The 24,532-nt window shown below is 39.0% G+C and overlaps 1 protein-coding gene across 2 annotated transcripts in view; it reads left to right on the forward strand.

Annotated features, from left to right (window-relative positions):
* Nucleotides 1–10,496, forward strand: part of GPR141 (G protein-coupled receptor 141) — a 31,287-nt gene extending 20,791 nt beyond the window's left edge. Inside the window, exons 2-3 of one of the 2 annotated variants that reach the window (XM_074341007.1) lie at nucleotides 4,545–4,580; nucleotides 7,883–10,496. In XM_074341007.1, coding sequence (XP_074197108.1) covers nucleotides 7,897–8,805 — 909 coding nt within the window. In that variant the 5' untranslated portion in view covers nucleotides 4,545–4,580; nucleotides 7,883–7,896 and the 3' untranslated portion in view covers nucleotides 8,806–10,496. The remainder of the gene's footprint in view (nucleotides 1–4,544; nucleotides 4,581–7,882) is intronic. The other variant, XM_019726333.2, reaches the window with a different exon arrangement.
* The last annotated feature ends 14,036 nt before the right edge of the window (nucleotides 10,497–24,532 follow it).

A 24,532-nucleotide genomic window follows, 5' to 3' on the forward strand; every position in this document is an offset into this window, starting at 1 on the left:
TGGGTCTATTTTAATTACCCCCTCAAGTCTCCAGCTTGCATTCAAGTTAATTGCCTCTCAGTACTGTGGTAACTGGTCGTAGAGATACAAACCAGCACAGTGGAGAAACGAACAGCAGCTGCCCAGCAGCACCCTGGCTCAGACGACAGCTGGGATGTCCCCTTTCTGTCACAGGAGGACTTGTGCATTGCTGCACCCCTGGGAGGTGGCACTCAAGATCTGGGTCTCCGAGCACCACCTGTTAGGTGAGTGAACCCGGGCAAGTTGCCTGTTTCCTGAGCCTCAATTTCTTCATTTGATATTTGGGATAAGATACTCACCTCCTAGACATCTTGGGAGGATTAGAAGTAATGTATGTGCAATTCCCATCACAGCTCCAGGAACAAAAGCTAGGGCCACTATTGTTACCTACAGATCATGCTAGAATAGAAACATTCACTGTTGGTGGCCAAGCATGAACCCAGAGGCACCTGGTACTGGGGGTCAGGGGGGAGCCTCAACCGACTGCCTTGCCGGGCTCACTTCTCAGTAGCTGTGACTGGAGGAAGGGCTTCCCGCTTTGCGTCAGCTTACGTCTCACATTCCCCGGGGGGGCTGGTGCCTCTCAGCCACAGATGTTGGCTAATTCTCAAATGAAATGTCATCTTTTCCTTAATAAAGAGGCTCCATGTTCTCTAAAGTCATGTCCTCTCCAGGTCATCTCTGGGGCATCTGGCTTTGTTGGCAGATTATATTGGGCTCCAAGACAGAGGTGAACGATTTTTCCAGAACTCTGTTTAGATGTGAAGGGAAGGTACGATTTGAACAGAATACCTCTAGAACTTCTGGAAGAGCATTCCCTCATTGTTAGCTTAGCTTGCTGAGGGCAGAGAGTATGGCGTAGGTTTAAAGGGAAAGTATTTTACCCACAGCCCCTTGTTTTGTTCACTTCAGAATTCTGCCTACAAGAACAGTGAGTCAAGATTCTGGCTGAGTAGAGTCATTTGGATAAAGCATTAAAAACAAACAAACAAAAAAACTACTTATAGGAATAGCTCAAATTAGGTAGCAGAAATAAAATGTTTACTTGAATATTTCGTACCTGTCAATGTAGCAATTTGGCTCTATAAACCATTATCCACAAATATTTCATGTCATATGAACACACTTTTTGTGGCTACCACCTTCTAAAAATAATCCAAAATATGTAAGACGCTTAATTCACAAAAATGTTTATCATAGAGTTATTTATAACAACAGTACGTTAGAAACACCCCATCAGTGAAAATGTGGTTAAATAACGTTGCAAATATCAAATAGATCAGATGTTATGTAGTCATTTAAAAGTATAGAAGCTTTAAGACTAAGTACTTCAATTATACTACAAGTGAAAAATGTGGGCTGAAAATTGAGGTACAATGTGATTATAACTATCTCACTAGAAACATAGATACATAAAAATATACTAGCAGAAATACATTAAAATATTTAAGAGTGGGAAAATTCAGTTCATCTTCTGAGTTTTCTTTAGCTTCTGCAATTTAGTTGCCTCTCTTTTGTAATAAAATTAAAAACAAAGAAAGAAACAGACACACTGAGAAAGGAAAAGGAAGCGAAACCCAGGTAGTTATTATGATAAGAAGATAACGTAAAAGATGGGCATTTGGATAAATGCAAGGAATGGTCATCGAGGGGCAGAACGGAAGAAACCCTGCTTGTGACAATCTTTTTTTTTTTTTAATTTATTGGGGTGACAATTGTTAGTAAAATTACATAGATTTCAGGTGTACAATTCTGTATTACATCATCTATATATCCCATTGTGTGTTCACCACCCAGAGTCAGTTCTCCTTCCATCACCATATATTTGACCCCCTTTACCCTCATCTCCCACCCCCCCACCCCCCTGGTGATAATCTTGATGCAACACATCCAGTGGATCGCGTGACATGAAAATGAAAAAACAGCCTTGTCCAGTGACATCCTCTCCGTGCCTTATTACAGCTGTTTTAGTTCTTCGCTGGGCTGTAAGGAAGCTTGGCGGTGAGCGAGTTACTAGCACTGCTGAATACCTAACTTTGTGAGTGTGCAGCCTCCTCCCTTACCAGCTCCCTGACATGTCCTTCTCTGTCTTTTGAGGCTGCGGGGGTTAAGTAGGCCAGATCACGTGGCGAGGGTGGCCCGACCACTGCAACGCCGGGCACTTGGGAATTCCAGGAACACAAACCCCCAGACTGAAGTTCCCCGGGAACATGGCACAATCCTTGGGTAACAAGATCTTTGCAGCAAGATTCCCATTAAGGAGATGGGGGGACGTGTGAGGGTGAGAACTCACAGCACACGTTAGTACCGACAGGCGCACAGGTCAGTGCAAAGCGCTTGCCCAGAATGGGAAGACGTCAGGGTGCTCCTTAATGTGGAGAAGGGAAAGTAGTGACAAGGCGATGTGGCTCTTGCTTGGTACGAAAACAAAGCTTCTTCGTTTCAACCTCATGGGGCCGCACGTTTAGCTTTCATTTCCCTTGTGCGTAACCAGGAGCTGTACAGTCAGAAACACTGACGGCAGAAACAAGGGCTCGAACCCCACATGCTGCTGGCAGTTGGAACTGGTGTTTTTGATGAGTGAGGCTACAGCTCTGACTTCACTTGAAATCGTCTACACAAGCATTTTTTGTTTACAATTTTGGTTGAAGACCCAGGAGTTTCCTTTCAAACTTCAGAAATAGGACAGGCCCAGGAAGACGACTGTGAGAGCACAAACCTGAAGAAAAGAAGGGAGGGGGATGGTTCCATGTTCCTGAGTCGTATAAGTCGTATAATGCCCGCAAATGGATTTCTTTAGAGTTGACATTTCTGTTTTGTTGTTTCCATATGGCTTCTGCTATTTTCAGACAGACTTTTTTTTTTTTTTTAACCTACCCTGAGGCTGTCCTTAGAGTGAAGCTGTCATTCCAGAATCTTTTCTCAAAATATTTTGGATGAAATGCTGCTTAGTTTTCCCTGAATGATTCAAGTGAATGATCCTATTTGTTTTTGATGAACATGACAGAATGCAGTTTGTTCTAAGGAAATCTCAAAGGCAGGAAAACCGTTTGTCCAGCAACCTTTTCTCTCTGTTCTGCCTCTTTGGGCTGGAGCTGGGGCTCATCCTGGCTGCTCACTGGTGTCCTTGCAGAGGGGTACACGAGGGTGGGCGCAGAGCGTGGCTGTGCCACTGGAGGGCTGGCTGTCCCCTCTCTGGAGAGCTCCTGCAGTAGAGGACACTTCTGGACTGGAACAGAGCACTGATATTTAGCTGCTGACTCCTGGGTGAGGTCACGGAGGTGCCTGGGGGAGCTGCAGTGTCTTCCTCGGTTTCAGTGGCGTGTTGGACCCATGAGCTCCAGGTTCCTCTCTCATGCTAAGATTCTATGACTTTGCCTTCTGACCCCTGGTGCAGGTGTCCTCTGGCCCTGAAGACACAGTCGTGAATCATACAGCTTTGGTGGCGCCTTCATTCCTGGGGACAAGGGTGGGTATGGAGGACCACAGGGACAAGGGAGAGGAGGGTGATGACTGCTCGGGAGAGAATGACTGGGGTAGGGCTGCTTCTCTCGCACTGAGTCATCAGGAGGCTGAATCCATCCCCGGGCCTCAACGTGTGGCAGGAGGAAGTGAAGCCAGGGGTGGAGTGGGAAGCAAAGAGGAATGGAGGACAAGGTCGGTGGGGCCAGGACTTTAACAAGAGTCTGGCCAGGTCACCCAAAGCTCCCCGTTACCGACACCAAGGCCACCGAGCTGGCACCCAGGGATCTGAGTCAGGCTTCAGTGCTCTGCTCCCAACATGCAGCAGCCACGCAGCACCATGGAGTCTACCTTACTTCCTGCCCTTTACTGATAATGGCACTCTCCTCTTCCTCGTCACTAGAGGCCCAATAAGACACCATTTTTTTCTCTCCCTTTCTTTAATGCCTTTATTGAGATACGATCCATATACCATGTAACTCACTGTTTTAAATTACACAAATCAGTGGCTTTTATCATATTCACAGAGTTGTATATAATTTCTCTTTTTTATAAGTGGAGGAAGGAACAGAACACAATTTATATTGATTATTATTTCAGATAAGTCTGGACTTATTGTTTTCTTTATAAATTTGTCATTTACCATAATGACATAAATTTCCTGTTTATTTCTCCTTCCTGCTTTTGCTTGGATTTATTGGGTTTACTGTATTTCATTTTCCTTTCTGATAATTTGTAAGGCACACCAACTTCTATTTACCAAGTGATTATTCTTAAATTTTCATCAATAATTCAAAATCATATATATATATATAATTTAAAATCATATATATATAATAGTTGTTTCTATATAGTAAATACTATCTTTAACCTCCTGCCAGTAAGACAAAAATCTTAACATACAAATTCTCTTTTATTTTTCCCATTCCCTCCATGTTAAAACCATCAGGCATTATAGTATTGTGGGGGGGAGTATTATTTTAGATGTAATTGTGTTCCATTTATATACTGATTCACTACTATATTTTTGGTATCTCATATATCCTTTTTCATTTTGCTAGAATATACACCAATAATTCAAGAAGGATCTGAGAGAGGTAAGCTTTCTGTGTGTTCATGTATCAGAAAATCTTTCCTCTTCTCTCCCTCTTGAATGATAGTTTGGTTGAAAGCAGAATTCTAAATTCAAAATTGTCTTTCAAAACCATTCATATTTTTTTCCCCAGCATTCAATATGTCAAAAATCTGATGCTGATTTATTTTTAATTCTTTTATAGATTATCTGTTTATTTTTTTAATGTTCAGTTTCATTCATTTAATAATTATTTATGAAGAACCAATTATGAGACAAACTAAAGAAGACATAAGAAAATGAAGGAACATATTATGTTCAGGGACTAGCAGACTCAATACTGAAAGCTATCAATATCTATAATTTCAATGCAAACCCATTAAAAACCCCAGAAATGTTTATAAGCAGTTTCTATAATTGACACAGAAAGTCAGTATAGCTCAGGTGATCTTAAAGAAAAGAAAGCTGGAAAAGCTATACTACATATACAACGTATAACGCTACCCAATATAAATCACAATGGTGATTTAGACAGTGTATATTTGCACACGTGTAGATCAATAAACCAGTAGTCCATAGTGGAGTCCTTCAAATGAACTAAGTTGAGTCATATCTGGTCACGTAATTTATAACAAAGGTAACACTGCAGTTTAGAGGAAATAAGGGCGATCTTTCTAATTCATGATTCTGGGTCAATTGGCTAGCCATACGGGAAAAACTAATCATGGCCTCCTACCTTATATTATATTAAAAATCAATTCTTAATGGAATGTACATGACTGTAAAAGTGAATTCCAAAAATAACTTTTTAAAAAAAGTTAAATAAAACACATCATACTATCTTTATTGCCTTTGGGTAGACAATGATTCCTTAATAGGACAGGAAAGCGCTGACTCTGAAGAAAAATTTGATAAGTTGGTTAACTGAAAATTACAAGTGCTATTAATAAAGAGACACCAATTAAATACTGAAAATTAAAATGCGAGAAGATGTTTGCAATACATATATCCAACACAGGAGTGATAGCTAGGCTATATGAAGAACTACTACAAATCAATAAGAAAAAAGGCATATGACCAAATAGAAAGATGGCAAAAGATTTTAACAGGCACATCACAAAACCAGGATAGCCAAGTGTCCAACAAATATATGAGAATGTGCTTATCTTTATTATTCATCAGGGGAACAGAGTAAAACCACATCTATGACAATGACAAAAATGAAAAAAGGCAGAAAAGTCTGAGCATTCTTGATGTTGTGGAGCAACTGAGACTCTCCCCAACTGTTAGTGGGAATTTATATTGCAAACTGTTTGCAGTTTTTACTAAAACTGAACATATGCATACCCTACGATCCATCACTTCCACACTTAGGCAAATTCCCAACAGGAATGCATACTTATTTTTACAAAAGATGTTTATAAGACTGTTCAGAGTAGCATTATTTATAATAGATTTATAACTGGAAATAATACTATTTAATTGTCCATCAATAATAGGATAAACTGTGATATATTCATATAACGATATAATATATTGCAATAAGAATGAACTAAAACTATACACATGAATGAACCTCAAAATAGAATATTGAGTGAATGAAGCTAGATACACACACAAAAAGCAGACTGAATTTATATAAAATTCAAAGCAGACAAACCTACAGTATGATGCTAGTTGTCAGGGTAGGGATTTTCTTTGGTAAAAGTATATTTACTCTGTTACAATTCAATGAGTTGTATACTTATAGTTAAACACTCCACTATATGTACATTTGTTTTTGAGAACAATATTTACAGTTTTAAAAACTTCATTAGGTGGAGAAAAAGGAACCCTCATACACTGTTGGTGGGAATGCAGATTGGTGTAGCTGCTATGGAAGGCAGTGTGGAGGTTCCTCAAAAAATTGAAAATAGAATTACTGTATGACCAGCAATTCCTCTCCTGGGTATCTACCCCCCAAAATCTGAAAACATTTATCCATAAAGATATATGTGCTCTGATGTTCATCGCAGCTTTATTTACAGTGGCCAAGACATGGCAACAACCAAGTGTTCTTCGATAGATGATTGGATAAAGATGTAGTATATATATACAATGGAATACTAATCTGCCCTAAGAAAAGATGAAATAGTGCCATTTGCGACAACATGGATGGATCTTGAGATTACAATGCTAAGTGGAATATGTCAGACAGAAAAAGCAGAGAACCATATGATTTCACTGATATGTGGTACATAAAACTGAAAACAACAAAAGAACAAGACAAACAAATGAAGAAACAAAAACTCATAGACACAGACAATAGTTTAGTGGTTACCAGAGGGTAAGGGGGGAAGGAGGTGGTAGATGAGGATAAAAGGGATCAAATATATGGTGATGGAAGGAAAACTGACTCGGTGGACACACAATGTGATATAGAGATGATGTAATACAGAATTGTACACCTAAAACCTATGTAACTTTACTAACAATTGTCACCCCGATAAACTTTAATTTAAAAAAATGCAAATAAAATATTATATTTAAATTTAAAAAAAGAGCTAATAGCTTACAGAATATCTTGGAATGTCTGGGAACCAGGCTTGGTTGCTACAAAGCCATGATCCACGTAGTCAGGGAAAAATATCCAACACCACCCCGGGGTTAACAGCTGAAACATCACTGACTGGCTACCGCTTCCTGAAGTCCCTGATGAGTAGCACTGGGTCCCACTGCCAGAGCAACCCAATATCCCTTATGGTCTTGCCAAGTGATTTGATCTCTCATTGAGAGATTAGAGATAATCTCACACTGACATTCTTCACCGGCCTCACTTCTGCCTCCAAGTTTTGCAGTAGTGTGACAAGACTAGCAAAAACTAGGTCACATAAAAGTGAAAAATCTGTACAGAAAGGCAGGTAAGAAAGGGTTGGAAGGGATGCTGAATGAACTAAGTATGGGATCTGCTATAAACCAAGTAAAGGAAATAGGAAAGTGAGAAATCCAGAAAGAGGGAAGAGCAGTTTTCAAGATATAGTAGTATCGGTGTTTCATCATCATATGGTCTGCAATTCAGTTTTAGGTGAACTGTCTTGACCACATATATATACATATGTCTATGGGAACCTCTCAATAGGTCTTTAAGCTATTAAAGATTCAGCATCATTGATTTTCTGTGTTTTCAGTCTGGAGTGGACAGACATGGAACGGCAGTCTTCGTTCTTAAGGTCCATGAAGTTTATGTTACGTAAACAGCTGCATGCCACAGTCACATTGCCAGTGCTAGGGGGCCATGACCAACGCCCTGGAAGCCTGTCAGTTACACGCGTGCTCTGTCTCTTCCAGGTGACTTCTGAAGTATGTTCGCCCACAATGGTTCCATCTGCGATCCGAAACCGACAACCCATCTAACCACGCTCTACGGCGCGGTGCTCGTGGGAGGCCTGGTGGGGGTCATCTCCATCCTGTTCCTGCTGGCGAAAATGAACACGCGGTCTGTGACCACCACGGCCGTCGTCAACCTGGTGGTGGTCCACAGCGTGTTTCTGCTGACCGTGCCGTTCCGCTTGACCTACCTCGTCAAGCACGAGTGGCTGTTCGGCTTGTCCTTCTGTAAGTTCGTGAGCGCCATGCTGCACGTCCACATGTACCTCACCTTCCTGTTCTACGTGGTGATCCTGGTCATCAGGTACCTCATCTTCTTCAAGCGCAAGGACAAGGTGGAGTTCTACAGGAAGCTGCACGCCGTGGCGGCCAGCACCGCCATGTGGCTGCTGGTGGTGGTCATCATGGTGCCTCTGGTTGTTTCTCAGTACGGGAGCTACGAGGAGTATGAGGAGCGACAGTGTTTCAGGTTCCACAAGGAGCTGGCGCATCCCTCCGTGCAGGTGGTCAACTACCTGATAGTCACCGTGGTCATTGCCACTGCGGCGGTCCTCTTGGTCTTCCAGGTCTTCGTCACCATGTCCATGGTGCGGAAGCTACGCCACTCCTTGTTCTCCCACCAGGAGTTCTGGGCCCAGGTGAAAAACCTGTTTTTCATCGGGGTCATCTTTATCTGCTTCCTCCCCTACCAGTTCTTCAGGCTCTATTACTTGTACACGGTGGCCCACTCAAACCACTGCAACAACAACATGGCGTTTTACAATGAAATCTTCTTGAGTGTAACAGCGATCAGCTGCTTTGATTTGCTGCTCTTCGTTCTTGGGGGAAGCCACTGGTTTAAGCAGAAGGTAATCGACCTGTGGCGTTGCCTTTTGTGCCGTTAGCCACAGCATTCACAATTACTTCCTGAACACTGGGAGTGAACATGGGGATAGGGAGGTCGGAATGCTCTCTCATTACTGATGAAAACCAGGGTTTGATGCAGCCACACAAAAGCACTATACGATGTCAGAGCACTCGTTCCAGGCCTTGTTTAATCCCTGCCGTGTACTATGATACCCATCCAAAGACTAGTGATGTTCAGTCCACCTGGAGTGCATTCTTTTCCAATAACAAAGGGTCTACTTGGCCCATCCAAGCACTGTGGGTCTAATGGTTTCTGAACTTTATGAGCTTATGTTAGTTCCCTCAGTTTGGAAACATGGTCTTTTCTTAAGCTTTGGCCAGGACTCAGCCCTGTAGTTCTTTTCATTCCACTTAAAACCTTAGGTAAATTAATGCTGGCCGTGATTCAGCTCCAAAGCCACAAACGCTATTTTGCTAACCAGATAAGATGTCCATTCAACTCACCTCCTGACAAAAAACAGGTAATGGGGGAGAACAGCAAGAAACTTTTCTAGATTATCATAACTTTGGTCGGAAGTCATGTATGTAGAAACAACAGAAACAGAACTCTTCCTGGCCTACTTCTATAAGAAGGTTATCTAGATTTATCCTTTGAAAGGTCAAGTTTAAGGACTTGGATCCACTCCCTCAATATCTCTAAAAATCCTTACAGAACTTATTGAACATATCTGAATAATGGTGAGAGTGTAACAGAATATTCCTGACCAATACGCTGCTAGGCATGAAAATCAGTTCCCAAGGGAAGTGATTAAAATTTTTTTCCTTTTCTATTTTTGAAAACTTTCTTGGTCGACAGGCAATTTAGATTTTCCTTCAAGACAGAAAGTTATACTGTAATCTTTAGAGTTCCCTTCAACCCTCAAAGTTATGTCTTTAAATAAATGAAAAGGATATTCTTTAAAATAGAACTTCTGAGAAATATGTAGAAAAATCATTAGATTATGAGATCAGGCTGCTAAATTGATACATAGGCATATAGGTTTTCTTCCGTCCTGCCCATATTTCTATTATTTCCCTTAAAGTTTCATATTTTCAAAACTTTCCAAGGAGCTAATCCAGTTTCATATTTAATGCTTCAGAAAACCTGAAGCAATTCACGGTAGGAATAGAACTGAATGAATTAACGCTGTTTTTCCCCCCAGCAAGGTAAATGTTCAAGATTTAAAGATTTTTCTTAATTTGCTATACTATGTGAATCCACAAATTCATCAGATAAATAAGAAATACCCTGTGAGTTTCTATGATTACTAAAATTACTGAGTCATAAAAATTAATTTTGAGGAAGAAAAAGCAACAACATACTGTATATGACTTGTTCCCAAATTTTTTCCTGTTTTAAGTTTTCTTTTCTGTATCCTTTGTTGTCTTTTAAACTATATTTTGTACTTCTTATTTGTCTTCATTTCCTATTTTTCTTAGTTTTTTATTTTCCTCACTTTGGTCCATAACATTTGTAAGAAAATGTCTAAGCCCATAAAAATGTTAAGAAAATTTGTAACACTCAGAAAATTTATAAGACAATAATTATAGCAAAATATTTAAAAATTTAAAAAGTTACTTATAGGAATTACATCAAGTTTCTCTTCTTATATATCTATGTCTTACTATCATTATATCTGTTAGCTTGTAGATTGTATTATAATCTCTTCCACATTTTAAATATGTGAGGTCAGGCAATTATGCTTTTTTTTTTATTATATACTATAATGAAAGGCCTATTTCTGTGGGTCTATAAGAAATATTATTCAAAATATAGAAATGCAATATGCCATAATATAAACTATATTATCCATTAATATTTACAGAATAAACTAAAATTTTCAACTTGCCCATGCTTTGTCTCTAATTGCTATGAAAATGAAATCATGCAGGAGTCAGGGTGACAATGGCCTCTCAGGCCATTTTTGGATGTTCCAATTAAAAGAAAGTACTGCTAGCATTTGGTGGCTGGGGCCTTGCACACAGCTGTCTGCACAATAAAGAATTCTCAGGTCTTGCTCTGTATTTGAAAGCACAGGCAACAAAAGCAAAAATAAACAAGTGAGATTCAAAAGCCAAGGAAACCATCAACAAACTGAAAAGGCAATCTACCAAATGGGAGAAAATATTTGCAAATCATATATCTGAAAAAGGATTAGTGTCCAAAATACATAAAAAGCTCACTCAACTGAAAAAGAAAGAAAAAATCTGGCTAAAAAATGGGTAGGAACTGAGCAGACATTTTTCCAAAGAAGACATACACATAGCCACTAGGTGTATGAAAAGATGTTTGACACCACTAATCATCAAGAAATGTAAACCAATGAGATATCACCTCCCATTGTTAGAATGGTTGTCATCAAAAACACAAGCGATAACAAATGTTGAAGAGGATGTGAAGAAAAGGGAATCAATTCTGTGCACTGTTGGTAGGAATGTAAATTGGTATAACTACTATGGAAAATGGTATTTTTTTTCAAAAAATTAAAAAATAGAACTATCAGATGATCCAGCAATCTAATTTCTGGATATATATCCAAAGAAATTGAAAACAAGATCTCAAAGAGATTTCTACACTCCCATGTTCATTACAGCATTATCCACAATAGCCTAGATATGGAAACAACTTAAGTGTCCATCAATGGATAAATGGATAAAGAAGATATATCTATCTATCACATCTTCTTTATCCATTTATCCATTTATCCATGTTTTAAGATTCCACATACTATGTATGAGATATATATAATGTGGAATCCTAAAACATCAAATCAAAGTTATAGAGGCATAGAAGCAGAGTGTAGAACAGTAGTGAGCAGGGGCTGGGATGCTGGGGGCAATGGGGAGATATTGGTCAAAGGGTACAAAGTTGTATTTGTGTCGGATGAATAAATTTAGAGATCTAATTTACAGGCATGATGACTACACTTAGCACTGTACTGAACACGGGAAATACGCTGAGAGAGTAGATTTCAGGTGCACACAAAACCTGGTAACTATGTGAGGAGATACTATGTTAAGTAGCTTGACAGTAGTAACCATTGCACTGCGTATATATTTAACCAGCATGTTATATGCCTTAAATATATTTAGTTTTTATTTTAAAAATCTTTTAGCTGTAGTATTAACTTCTAACTTCTGTCATTTTGAAAATACTATCACTACAAAAGTTTACAAAAGGGAAAAAGTAAATGTGTTCTTTATTTTAACACTAGATGGCAGCCCAAAATAACAAATTGTATCTGCTTTTCCAATCTTACATTTTATGCTTATTTTAAAAAGGGTAAGTGGGAGAAGGAAAATGAAGGAAGAATAATAACCTTTTAGGGCTTTCAGAACTCTGCACTAGATCCTGCTTTTTTTCTTAAAAGGAATATTTCATAGCAACTCTGTTTTCCTGTGGCAAGTCAACAGAGAAGATACTGTTAAAATATATCTCTGTAGCTACATGAACAAATATAATTCTGAAAGCAAGTATTTTGGAGCTTAGCTCATATGTAGAGATTTGTGTGCTTTATTTGAATAATGGTTTGCTACAATTAATGTTTGAACCTAAGTTGATTCTTGCAAATTAATATTAGGTGGTTTTCCCCCCAGTGCTTGCCAATTAGTATAATATTTGAATGCCCTTAAGACAGAATTTCAGGAAACTTTCCTACATTTGAAATCCTGAAAAGGCTGGAGTGTATGACTAGCAGGCCAGTACTTTACATCATCCTCCTCAATGACAGCCTTTGATCAGCTCTCACACACTTTCATTCTGACTTGTAGATAGTGTGATAACATGAGATTTACGACTGTTGAAATCTATGTTAGCAAAAAACACAAGGGAAGAGGAAAAAAAGTCAAGATTTATCCTCTCTGCCACAAGGATAAATATGTGCTGTCTACTGGGTGCCAAGAAGAAAGAAATGTTCACGAGGATTATGTATTGGATTACTAATGTGAAAAAGTGGGTTGTTTTATAATCTAATCTCAAGTGTTCATAAAAATTACAAAGAGAATACAAATAACATGTTTTTCCTGAACCATTTTAGTGTAAGTTGCTGACCTGAAGCCCCATGACTTCCTACTATTTTAGTGTGAATTTCCTACAGACAAGGACTGTTTCTCCTACAAATTATTATACAACCTTCAAAATCAGCAGATTAGCATTGATTCACAACTGCCATCTAACCCACAGACCTCGTTTGTCATGTTTCTTCAGTCTCCTTCACTCCGGAAGAGTTCTTCATTTTTTCTTTGTTTCCCATGAACTTGACACCAATTCTTTTTTTGTAGTTTGTCCCTCAGTTTGGTTTACCTCACGATTAGATTCACATCACACATCTTTGGTAGCAGTATCACAGAAATGATGCTGTTTTCCCATTATGTTCATTACCATGAGGTGGTCCCCCATTTTGACTTGTCCCATTACTGATGACTTTCACCTTGGTCCCCCGATGAAGGTGGTGTAGGACAGATTTCTCCACCACAAAATTCTTTTTTTTCTCCTTTGTAATGAAGTATTATGTGGGGAACTATTTTGAATCTGTGTGTTATCCTATTCCTCATCAAACATTGGCCAACTATCACGGAAAGGCTCAATACCACTAGCATTCAAAGAAAAGCAAATAGATAACAACAAAACATTTTTCATCAGATTTTCTAAAAGCCTGAGAACGTCTCCCGATGGTTAGGGTAAAAAGGCTTGTTGCTGGAAGGGCACACTAGCACTGATTTTTGGAGAGCAATTTGGAAAAACCTATAGGAGTTTTAAAGGTTCTTTTATCTTCATAAAATAATTCTACGTGTCTGTCCTGAAGAAAGCCACACACGCATGCAGATATACATTCAAGTCTATACACTGCAGCATTACTTGTATTAGCAAAAAGTCAGAAAATAACTAAGTGCCTGGGGTGGTTAATTAATACACTCTGGTATATCCATGTTTGAAAATTCTATGAATTTCTTGAAACTAAATTGAGGTGTGTTCTGACTTGGTAGAAGACCTCAAATTTATTCAGGGGAAAGGCAAGTTGTGTCCCTTCTCCGTATCTCATGCAGAATGCACACATCCAGACTTCCAGCAGATTCTGTCCAAATACACGCCGAATCCAACTACCTACCATCTTCACTATTGTCATCCTGTGCCACTGGAGGCCCAGCAAGAAATAGGCAGCTCGTTGAAGGGATGGTTTACAGGTGTGAGTAGAGTTTAGGAAATTCAACAAGGAATAAAATGAAATCTCAGGATTAGAAACAGTGCAGAGACTTTATCACCATAGGTGTGAAGGGGTTATTGGTGGAAATGTGGAGAACCTGGAAAGAATAGACTTTGGAGAACGCCACCTAGGAGGAGCCATGGTACAGAACGCACCAAGTCCTGTGACCCTGAGGGGGGTGAACCAGGAGGTAAATACCCAACTCACCCTTCTCCTGCCCCCCACTTCTGCCAGTGTCCCCCAGCGGCTGAATCAAACCAGCCTCCTGGGCTGGCACAAAACAGTGAAGGATGGAAAGTGGATCTGGAGAAGCAAACAATATCCAGCACACACCCTAATCCAAGATACTGTCTCCTCTTGCCACAGCCTCCTAAGGGCTAGTCACTGCTCTCAGCGCTTTCTCACTTGCCTCTCTATTGTCATTGATGCAGCAGTTTAAAGGGATCCCTTATTTCTCTGCTCAAAAGCTCTTTAATGGCTTCTCACCACACAATAAAACCCAAAGCTACTGGACAGCTCTCCAGCGTCACTGAGACCATTCTTCAGTGAGTCACTTTACTCTAATCTCACAGGCCTTCTTGCTGGTCCTTGAATTTACAGGTCAAGTTCCAGCCTTGGGATTTTACACTTGCTGTTTCCACCTAGAACATTCTCTCTCCACATAGTCCCTTGGTTTTCCATTTCATTTACATCTCATCTCTACTAAAATGCCACCTCCTCAGACAGAACTTCGCTGATCACCCCATCAAAAATGTATTCTTAATACACTGTATTCCATACCTTGCTTTATTTTTCTTCACACTGTTAATGCATTATAATTAATGCATTATAAAATACATTGATTAGAAAATTAAAAATCAGATTTTTCTCTCTTTAAATTGAATGTAAGCCTCAAGAGGGCAGGACTTTTTTTATTTATTTCTGGTTTAATATTCCAAACCTAGAATATAGAATAACTCTTAGCAACACATGCTCGCTGAATATTTGTTGATAATGAATGAATGAATGAATACTCCAGGGTGTGAGAGGGAGCAAGAGCTTCCACAATGCATAAGAATAATCCACAAGTATACCTTTTGACATATACATAAATAATCGAAAATCACAGATTTTGTTTTACTACGGCTTTTATTGTATTTACAATCTAATCATAAGCCATGGAACAATTTGGTCTGCTCAGTGAGTAAAATATCTCCCTATTTCACTGGCCACAGTGACACCGTAGCTCTTCTTCTCACTCCCCAACAATGGTTGCCAAATACAAGCCTGTCTACCACTGATGTAGGCCTTCCTGAATCCTGAGAAATGAACACTTTCTAACTGGTGGTTATTATTAACCTACATAGCCATTGAGCTTTAGGATCGATATGATTTGGTGTATACAAGCCATTTTCTTAAAAAAGTCTGCCCTGTTTTTAATGACTTTGGTTAAGGCGATAGAATGATACTTTAAAAATTGCCCTTCTGAGTTAAAAACAAGGCTGGAACTTTAGGTGATTCTACTCAGTTTCCTCTCAGTGGGCATGGGTGTCAGGTCAACTTCTCTTGTTTTCGTCAGTGAGCTGAACAATTTGGATAGTACCACTTAAAAGCTAAATAGAAAGAGCTAGCTTTATAGAAGCATGGCATCTGTTTGAGGCTTACAGTGATTTTAATATGCCCCGAGGAGATTATTTTTTAATGGCAACTCTTTCTCTACATTTTTTTTTTTTTGCTGTTGTTTAATGAAAATGATTCTTACTTGAGCAGAGAAGGATTCAATGACTTTAGATATTGACTGCGTTTTCTGTGGCTATACAATTATTCTTCATTAAAGAATAAAAAGCAAGATTAAAAACTCACAAAAGACACATTCAATTACTTTATATGTACTTTTCAATTAGGTTCTCACCAAGCCAAATTAGGTATTAGGCTTTTACAGTAAGGAATTGATGATCCGGGATGTTGTTTAATACGCGCTAAACATTTGATTAAATTTAGCAGTCATTTTTATTTACATGTTCACCTTTGTTGTATTGCTTATTATTGTCTCAGCGGAAGCAGCGGCAAAGCACAGAGTAACTTTTAAGTTGCAGGACGCCCCATATTCATCCATCATAAAGCCTTTTAACAGGCCAGTAAAAGATCATTCTTTCAGGAAGCAAATCCCCTATCACAGACTCATTCAATCACAGAGATTTGTTTCACAGCATTCTGAAATCTAAGCTGGCCCAGAATATGTATCAGTCAAAATCTCCTAGCTCAACCTCTGCATCACAACTCGGATGTTTCCTTATACATGAAGCTGTTTTATTTTCTCTTCAGGGTGATGCCCAATAATCAGAAAGTACTGTTCATTACAGTCTCCTGAAAATAAAAAGCAAGTCTTTGTTGACTGAAGACCAAATATAGTCAATAACCTTAAATTGAAATTAATATGTTAGCAGGCACTTTTATAATTTTTAGAAATTGCATTCCCATCCTAGCACCGTGGAGATCAAGGTTGCCTAGGATATACTACTTAACGCGGCAGATTTGGTGGTGGCATTTTTCCAGGTCTCTCTCAGCTAATCCAGAATACCACAGATGTCTTTAGAAGGCCAGATGGCAGGGATGTTTGCCTCCATTTACATAATAGTCTTTGCTATGGTTATCTTCTATATAACAATTCCAAAACTTAGTGGCTTAAGGCATGCAAGCATTTCATTGCATTTCAGTTTTACCGGTCAGGTATTTGGGCGTGGCTGGGCTTCTTCTGCCCCATATGGTACTGACTGAAGTCACTTACAGCTGGCGGATGGGCTGGTGTGGAGGGTTCATGATGGTTCCACTTACCTGTCTGCTGCCTTTGTGGGGATGGTTAGAATGCTACGCTCACACTAGGGACTGGAGAACCTCCACATGATGAGCTCAGGGTAGTCTGACTTCCCACATGACAGCCTGTTACCCCAAGATGGAGTGTTTGCTGCAAGAGTCACAGGCAGAAGCTGCGAGACTTTTTATGATCTGGCTTTGGAAGTCCCAAAACATCATTCTGTCAGGTTATTCACCAAACAAGTTACTAAAGCCAGCCCGGATTCAAGGGGAGGGAGCCACGGTAGGTTCTGTAAGGGATGCTTGCACAGGGAGGGGAGAAGCTGATGCTAGCCTCTACCATCACGATGATGCCAGAATCGTGACCACTATGGTCAGCACCAAACAGTCCGTCACCAAATGATGACATGGGAAAAGAAATCCTTAAAACACTGCAATTTGTAGCAGCTATGATCCTTAATTTTTAAAATTTAGGTCTGAAATATCTCTACGTATGTTTGATAGCTAACCTGAATTGTGGCAGCTAAGGATATGTCAGACCTGGATTATCCTTGACATGGATTATCTTGGTATTACTTTTCATCCCACTGACAGTGTTCATCCTTTGTCAAATAAAATTTTGTGAGCTATTTCAGGCAAACATACACATGAGAAAACACAGTACACGGTAAGTCAGAGGTTAACAGCAAACCGTGCTGTCTTGAGCCAGCAAATTACACACGTCACCACTGGGGCCTTGCTTTCCCATGTAAAGGGGGTGAAAGATGACACTTAACTCAAGGTGGAGCAATAATCGGAATAAAAGACGGGACAGATAGCATTAGAGATCCTACAGACATCAAAAGATAATACACAAATATTATGAACAACTGTATGCCAATACATTTGACAACTTAGATGCAACAAAGTCTTTGAAAAACACAACTTACCAAAACTAACACAAGATCAAAAGAAAATCTGAATAGCTTTGTTTCTATTTACAAGTTGAATTTGTTCCCAGAAACTCGACACAAAGAAAACTCCAGGCCAGGTGATTTTGCTGGTGAAGTCTACCAAACATTCAAGAAATACAATGAGATGATCCATGGTCAAAACTACCAACACTCTTCCACATAAAGAAGGACATTGGCAAAACATAGGTAAAACAAAAACAAAGACAAACAAAATTCTCCATAGGTTCTCTTAAAATCCCACATTGGAAATGCAGTAAAACAAGTTTAGGAGGAAGAGATAATCAAAACAGGCTTGTAGAGACATGTCTTGGGATGTTGCTACATTAAGAAAAATAGATACACTGCTATGAATGACAAAGTTGAATTACTCTATAAAATGAATTGATATAAAATTTAGGAAGATCAGTAAATAAAGCATAGCATTATTCACGTTAAGATGTAACGTTAAGAAAATCCATATTGTTCGTTGCCGGATGGGAGGGGGGTTGGGGAGCTGGGTTAAAAAGGTGAAGGGATTGAGAAATACAAATTGGTAGTTACAAAATAGTCATGGGGATGTAAAGTACAGCATAGGGAATATAGTCAATAATGTTGCAACAACTATATATAGTGGCAGGTGGCTACTAGACTATAATGGACGGGGAGGAAATCACTGCATAAATTATATAAATGTCTAACTACCATGCGGTACACCTGAAACTAATATGAAATAATATTGAATGTCAAATGTAACTGAATAAAAGAAATGATTTTTTTAAAGAAAATCCATATTGTATTAAAGGGTAGTGAAAGTGACTTTTCCTGTCTAAATAGATCACATAGTTCCCAGACCAACCATAAAATGTAAATATGTGTCACCTCCAGGGAGTTAGCAGCAAACATTCCTTGGCAATAAGTTAGAATGGAAGGTTCTCTAAGAATCACAAAGTATACTTAATTTGCTCTCAGTTCAACTGCAAAAATCATGACTGACTGAAACAGTTAAAAACACTTCTAGAAATAATATATCTGTGAAGTTATAGAATAAATGCACATAGAGCTTCAACTTCATAAAATAAAACCCAAATCAAGACATAAATCACTCAAGGTGAAGATAATTAGTTTGAAAATAATCAGAGGTTTGATTTTTAAAAAGTCAATTTAGAATTTAGAAAAATCCAACACAAAGAAGATTTAGGAATGGCCAAGAGGTTACCTTTACTACCACTGGATTTTTAGACTTGAGTTTTATTCAGTTTTTAATCATTCTATAGTTTGCAATTGGAAATGTAGGTCTTGGAGTAAATACTTCACAACTTTCTGAGTATGGCCTCAAATTTAAAAGAGTGATATCCATATTTTTAACTATCTTCAACTTCTTCTGTGCCTATTTAAATCTTCTCTGAGGTTCGCATCTCCTTTGATGGTCTAATGTCTATGGCCTTTCTCTATCTGCTGTTCACAGGTAAGTCTGAGACACACATTAGGCAGAAGAGCCAGCACAGAGCTAGTTATGCTTTGAGACCGAGCAATTTAAAATTTGAATTCAGTCAGTGTTCTATAGTATTTAAAAGTAACTAGATCTGAGCATAAAGCAGGCAGTACACTTTATCAACCATCCATCGTTCAAATATGACCACAAGAGATAACATATTACTATCAAGGTTTTCCACAACTAATCAAGGGCCTACGAGGTGCTGAAGGCGTTCATTGTATGCATCCCAAAATATATCACACTTTGACATAAGCATTGTTTTGAGCTGAAGAAAACTGAGAGGGAACAGACACAAAAAACCTCTGTGCCCTGCCCCTCTCCACTACCAAGGGAGCATAGGAAAATTTGTAACCACCACGGACAACTCCAGATTTTTACCAGTACCAGTCATCTATTATACATACGAGTAAGACACCTACTGAGACAGCATTTATCTTCCCTTGGTTTCCCCCTGATATCTACCTTTCCGGTTTGCCTCTCTTAGACTTAACCCCTCTCCTCTGTCTTGTCACTTTTCTTTAAGATGCTATTGAGGCCCCGAGTTCTGACCACTCACCACTGAGCTTTCCCACATGCATGAGCCATGCACATGTTAATGTGTTCATACACTGGTTTTCTCCTTAATCTGTCTTTTGTCAATTTGTTTCACAGATCCAGACACTGCATCTAAGGGGACAGGAATTTTTTTCGTCCTCTACAGTGTCAAAGATGGATAAACTTTGATCTCCATCTCTAGGAACTTGCAGTCTAATCAGAGACACAGACACATAAAGAGGTAATTACAACTAAGGATGATTTAGTTATAATAATGATATGAATGGAGTTTGTGAAGACAAAGGAGTGAACTACGTGTGTGTGTGTGGGTGTGTGTGCCTTAGAAAGGTGACATTTGAACTGGTTCCTCAGTGATATATAGGACCTACCCCCACCACACACACACTGTGAAATTCTAATTTCAGTTCTGCCCAATTAACAAAAGAAGATGGAAAGGGTAGACATTCGTGGACAACTTCATGTAAATTTGGAAGCCATTTCTCCCACGGCAAACATTTGTTAAAACCAGGTGCTCCATTCTCCGTTGCCTCTTACCTACAGGACTAGCTGTTTCACTGAAGCAGGAGCTGCTTACCTCAGTGTTACTTGGACTGGCTTTGCTCTCTCTTTTTTCCTCGTCGAAAGGCTTGTTTACAGTACTTTTCTTCGGTGATACCCAGTAATTCTGTGTTGATACCCAGCACTGCGTTTCCGCCTACTGACAAAGGGAACTAGATTACATTCCTGAGGCGAGCCAGATTTTTCAGTCTTGAGTCTTAGCTCTATAGCCCTCCTCTGTTCTAGTTTCCCTTTGCATTGTATCATTTCCCAAATTAATGAAACTAAACCGGTGGACTGAAAGGAGATATGCCAAAGAATGTTTCAGCATCTCCAAAGTAACAAACTTTAACAAGGCAAAATAACTATCTCTTTAACATATTACATAATGTTCCAAAGAGAAAGACACGGATGCTTTCCTACTGAACGACTTTCTGGGGATGGTCTGAAAGATTTGAGTGATATTCTTTGCCCTTCCCTCCTCACTACCTCAAAAACTCCTCGTATTTTAATGAAACAACACTGAACTGATTGACTTATTTTTCATTCATGGTTCTGATACGTTTTAGTCTCATTTCAGTGAATTCATTTTCACGTAGACTAAGCATGTTTGCAAGCTCAATAAAATTAACCTAATTTCACATTTATGATATTGTAGTCTGTTGTGCATATTTAAACACTATGCCTTTATATTAATGGAAAACCTGAACCATGCACAGAAAAAAGTAAAGATTAGGCTTGCTCTGAAAACTGGCTCCTGTACCATTGCTTTGCATCCTGAACTATATTTCAGTAAGCAAGAAACAAGTGAATTAATCGTAAACAGTATTTTCCAATCATCAAAAATAATACATATTTAATCTCTGAATTTATGTTTCTGGCACTCTATATAGTAATTTGAACATTAAAATTTATTTTCCAGAAAATAAGAAATAACACTGGTCTAAAACTTGTAAGAATTCTGAGTAGAATTTACCCGACCCACTTTCAGATATGGGCCCATTTTTCTTGCCGTCCTAGTGTTCTACTCCCAATTAATTAAAATCACATTGCTGAATTGATGTTTTTCTGTGGATTCAAATCTAGAATAGTAGCTTTCCATGTTTATATTTCAGAGTTTTTAGAGAATAAAATATGTAGTGAGCTTTATGATTCTCTAAAGAATGGTGCAATGTATAATGTAAAATATTATTGCCCCGAGCAGTTGAGTTTAAAATATTTGGAGTCATCTATCCCTTTCCCAATATAACAGAAATTATGGGTTCTCTTTCCAGAAAAAAATGTCTGTATACACAAAATTTTGCATTAAATTTTAGGAGATCCAGTGATCCTCCTGGAGGCTTCCCATGGTCCAGATTCCCACTTACAAAACTTTTGTCTAGAAGGAAGCTCTTTACCTGTACAAGGTACCGTTTATAGCATGCTGTACAAGATTTAAAGTCGCATTAATTACGTTATAATTCAAGTTAGTAATTTAACAGGGCCTGCCTGAATAATGGGACAATGACACACTCCTGGAGCTGCAAATGGGTTCATTTATCTGGAGACTTTCTCAATGTGGAACCAGAATTAGACTCAGCAAAATAGTTCCTGACACATGGGTTAGTAGGTGTCAAGTTGTTCATGTGACAAGTAGCATTTATGGGGATCCTACTCTGCAGCAGGAGTTGTGCACGGCGATGAAGCTGAGAAGCTTGCAAAAAGCTTGCACGTTGAGGGTATAAAAACAAGTGAAGAGGCAGTAATGAGACTGGGTGATAAGTGTTATGATAGGGGTAAGTAAAGGTGGCTAAAAGCCTAAATAAGGGCATATGGAAGGGCGAATGAAGGCTTTCGAGATAAAACCATGAGTGGGTCAGTCCTTGAAGGACGAGTAGGAATGAGCCCAGAGTTCTTATACATGAGCTTCGAAAGTCAGCATTCTACAGGCCTGTTCCAAAAAAAGGCAATCGTCCTCCATTTCCTGCTCCCCAGAATCAACTCCTCCCAATGGATACCCGATTCTTTAGGGAGTACCTACATATCCCAAAATAACATGCTCAATTTGCTGTGTTTCAAGTTTTTTGCATCTTTTGATATCTCACTATGGTCAATGAGGATTTTGGTTTCTTTAATTACCTTATAATCCCAACCCTTGCTCCTGGCCTCAGTACAAACATATGTGTGCACCCCCCCACACACACCCCTCCCACGCCACCCCTCATCTTTCCAATATATCCATGTCTATATTGTATTTAAATTTTTTGACTATGTAAATCCATTTATGTACTAAGTAAAGTATGCAGACCTGACCTTTCCTCACACATTCTGTGTCAATATTTGCCTGATGTGTTTGTATAGTTTTCTTTGGCTTTATCATTAATTCAACCCTAAATTCTACACCAGATATGCTTCCTCCGAAGGTGATCAGCACATTCAGACTCTATTTTCATCTCGACGAACTCTGTCCCTGAGCCTCGGACCTCCCAACTCGGGCTGGTGGCTGTCGAAGCCTGTGGTCCAGCTTTCATGGGCCAGCCTTCCGAAACCACTAACTTGGGATTCCCTTTGCTTCTTTCTTCATTTGGATTTCCTTGTTCCTATTTTCAATGTCTACATCAAGTGAATGATAAATTGTCATCTAGGAAATGATTCCAGAAGATAAACCATTTTCTGGATTTTCTTTTAAGGCCTTATTTTCCTAGGATACATTTTCCAACACAATCCCTAGGACCTCAGAATTTTCCAGGTCATTGATCTCTTGTCTTCTCGCTTCTAGTGTAGCCATTCAGAAGTTTGAAGCTGTTCTATTCTTGACCCTTTGTATGTTTTTTGTTTGTTTGTTTGTTTGTTCTTACTGAAAGTCTATAAGATCCTTTTTATGTCTAAAGTTCTGATTTTTAAAAATCATGTGCCTTGGTGTGTACACTTTACCATCCATTGTTTTCACCACACAATGAGTATTTCTGTCTGGAAATACATATTCAATTCTAGAAAATTTTCTTTCACTGTTTCTTTTATTACTTTTTTTGGTCCTTTTTTTTTTTCTGTTCTAAGTTTCTAAAATGTATGTTATTTGGATATTGAACCTCCTGGATATATTAATTTGCTAGGACTGCCATAAGAAAATACCATAGATTGGTGGCTTAAGCAGAATCTGTTTTCTCACAGTCTGGAAGTTAGAATTCCATGGCCAAGGTTTCGGCACGTTTGGGTTTCTCCTGAGGCCTCTCTGGGCTTGCCGATGGCTGCCTTCTCACTGGGTCTTCCCTCTGTGCTCTTATAGCCCTAATGTCTCTGTATGTTGACATTTCCTCTTATTATAAGGACACCAGTCAAGTTGGATTAGGTCCCATCCTAATAACCTCATCTAAACTTAATTACCTCTTTAAAGGCCCGATCTCCAAATAGTCCTATTCTGAGGCATTGAGTTAGAGCTTCAACATATGAATTTGGGGGTGGGAGACACAGGCCCTAACACTGGACTTGTTTCACGTGAATCTCTTACTTCTCAGCTCTTGGTCTCTTGGCTCTACTTCTTGGGAGATTTCTTCAATTCTAATCTTGTAACTCTCCTATTAATCTTTTATTTCTAATATCACACTCACTAGAGTTCTTTTTGTTTTCATTATACTTCTTGTTAAAAAGGCACTGTGTTTACTTTTAGGGATGCAATGTAGTCTCGTCTCAGCAAGAACATTAAATATAGTTGGGTCCTTCCCCTAAATTTTCTTTTGCCTACGTAGTCTCTGTTTTCTTCAAATTGCCATTTCCCACTCATTTATCTTGGTCACTATCTTTAATATTAACTGCTCTCCTCAATCGTCTATGGACTGTTGGTGAGCAGCACATTTATAAGTTGATGTGAAGCTCTGTACTCAGGGATGAGCTTTGTCCATAAGCTTCACTATAGAACAATGATGCTCTGCTCTTGTTGTAAATGAGAATCATTGGGGATAATTATAAATATGGATGCCCAGCTTTTACCAGACCAACCAATCAGATTCCCTGGGAGATCCCAGGTAATGAAAAATTTTAAAAGTTCCCAGGTGAGTTTGATGCACAGTGAGGGTTGAGATTCTCTGCTGTAGAGTGCCTTAGCTGGACCCACTTGGAATGCCCAAAGTGACATCTTCTTTTCTCTTGAGCTTGTCAAATACCCAAGAGAAACCTGAAGGGTATTAGTTTGGTTGCCAGAGTTCTGGGACCTGGGGATGTGACAGAGGCCGGG

The sequence above is a fragment of the Rhinolophus sinicus genome, linkage group LG09 (assembly GCF_036562045.2).
Source record: "Rhinolophus sinicus isolate RSC01 linkage group LG09, ASM3656204v1, whole genome shotgun sequence".
Lineage (NCBI taxonomy): Eukaryota > Metazoa > Chordata > Mammalia > Chiroptera > Rhinolophidae > Rhinolophus > Rhinolophus sinicus.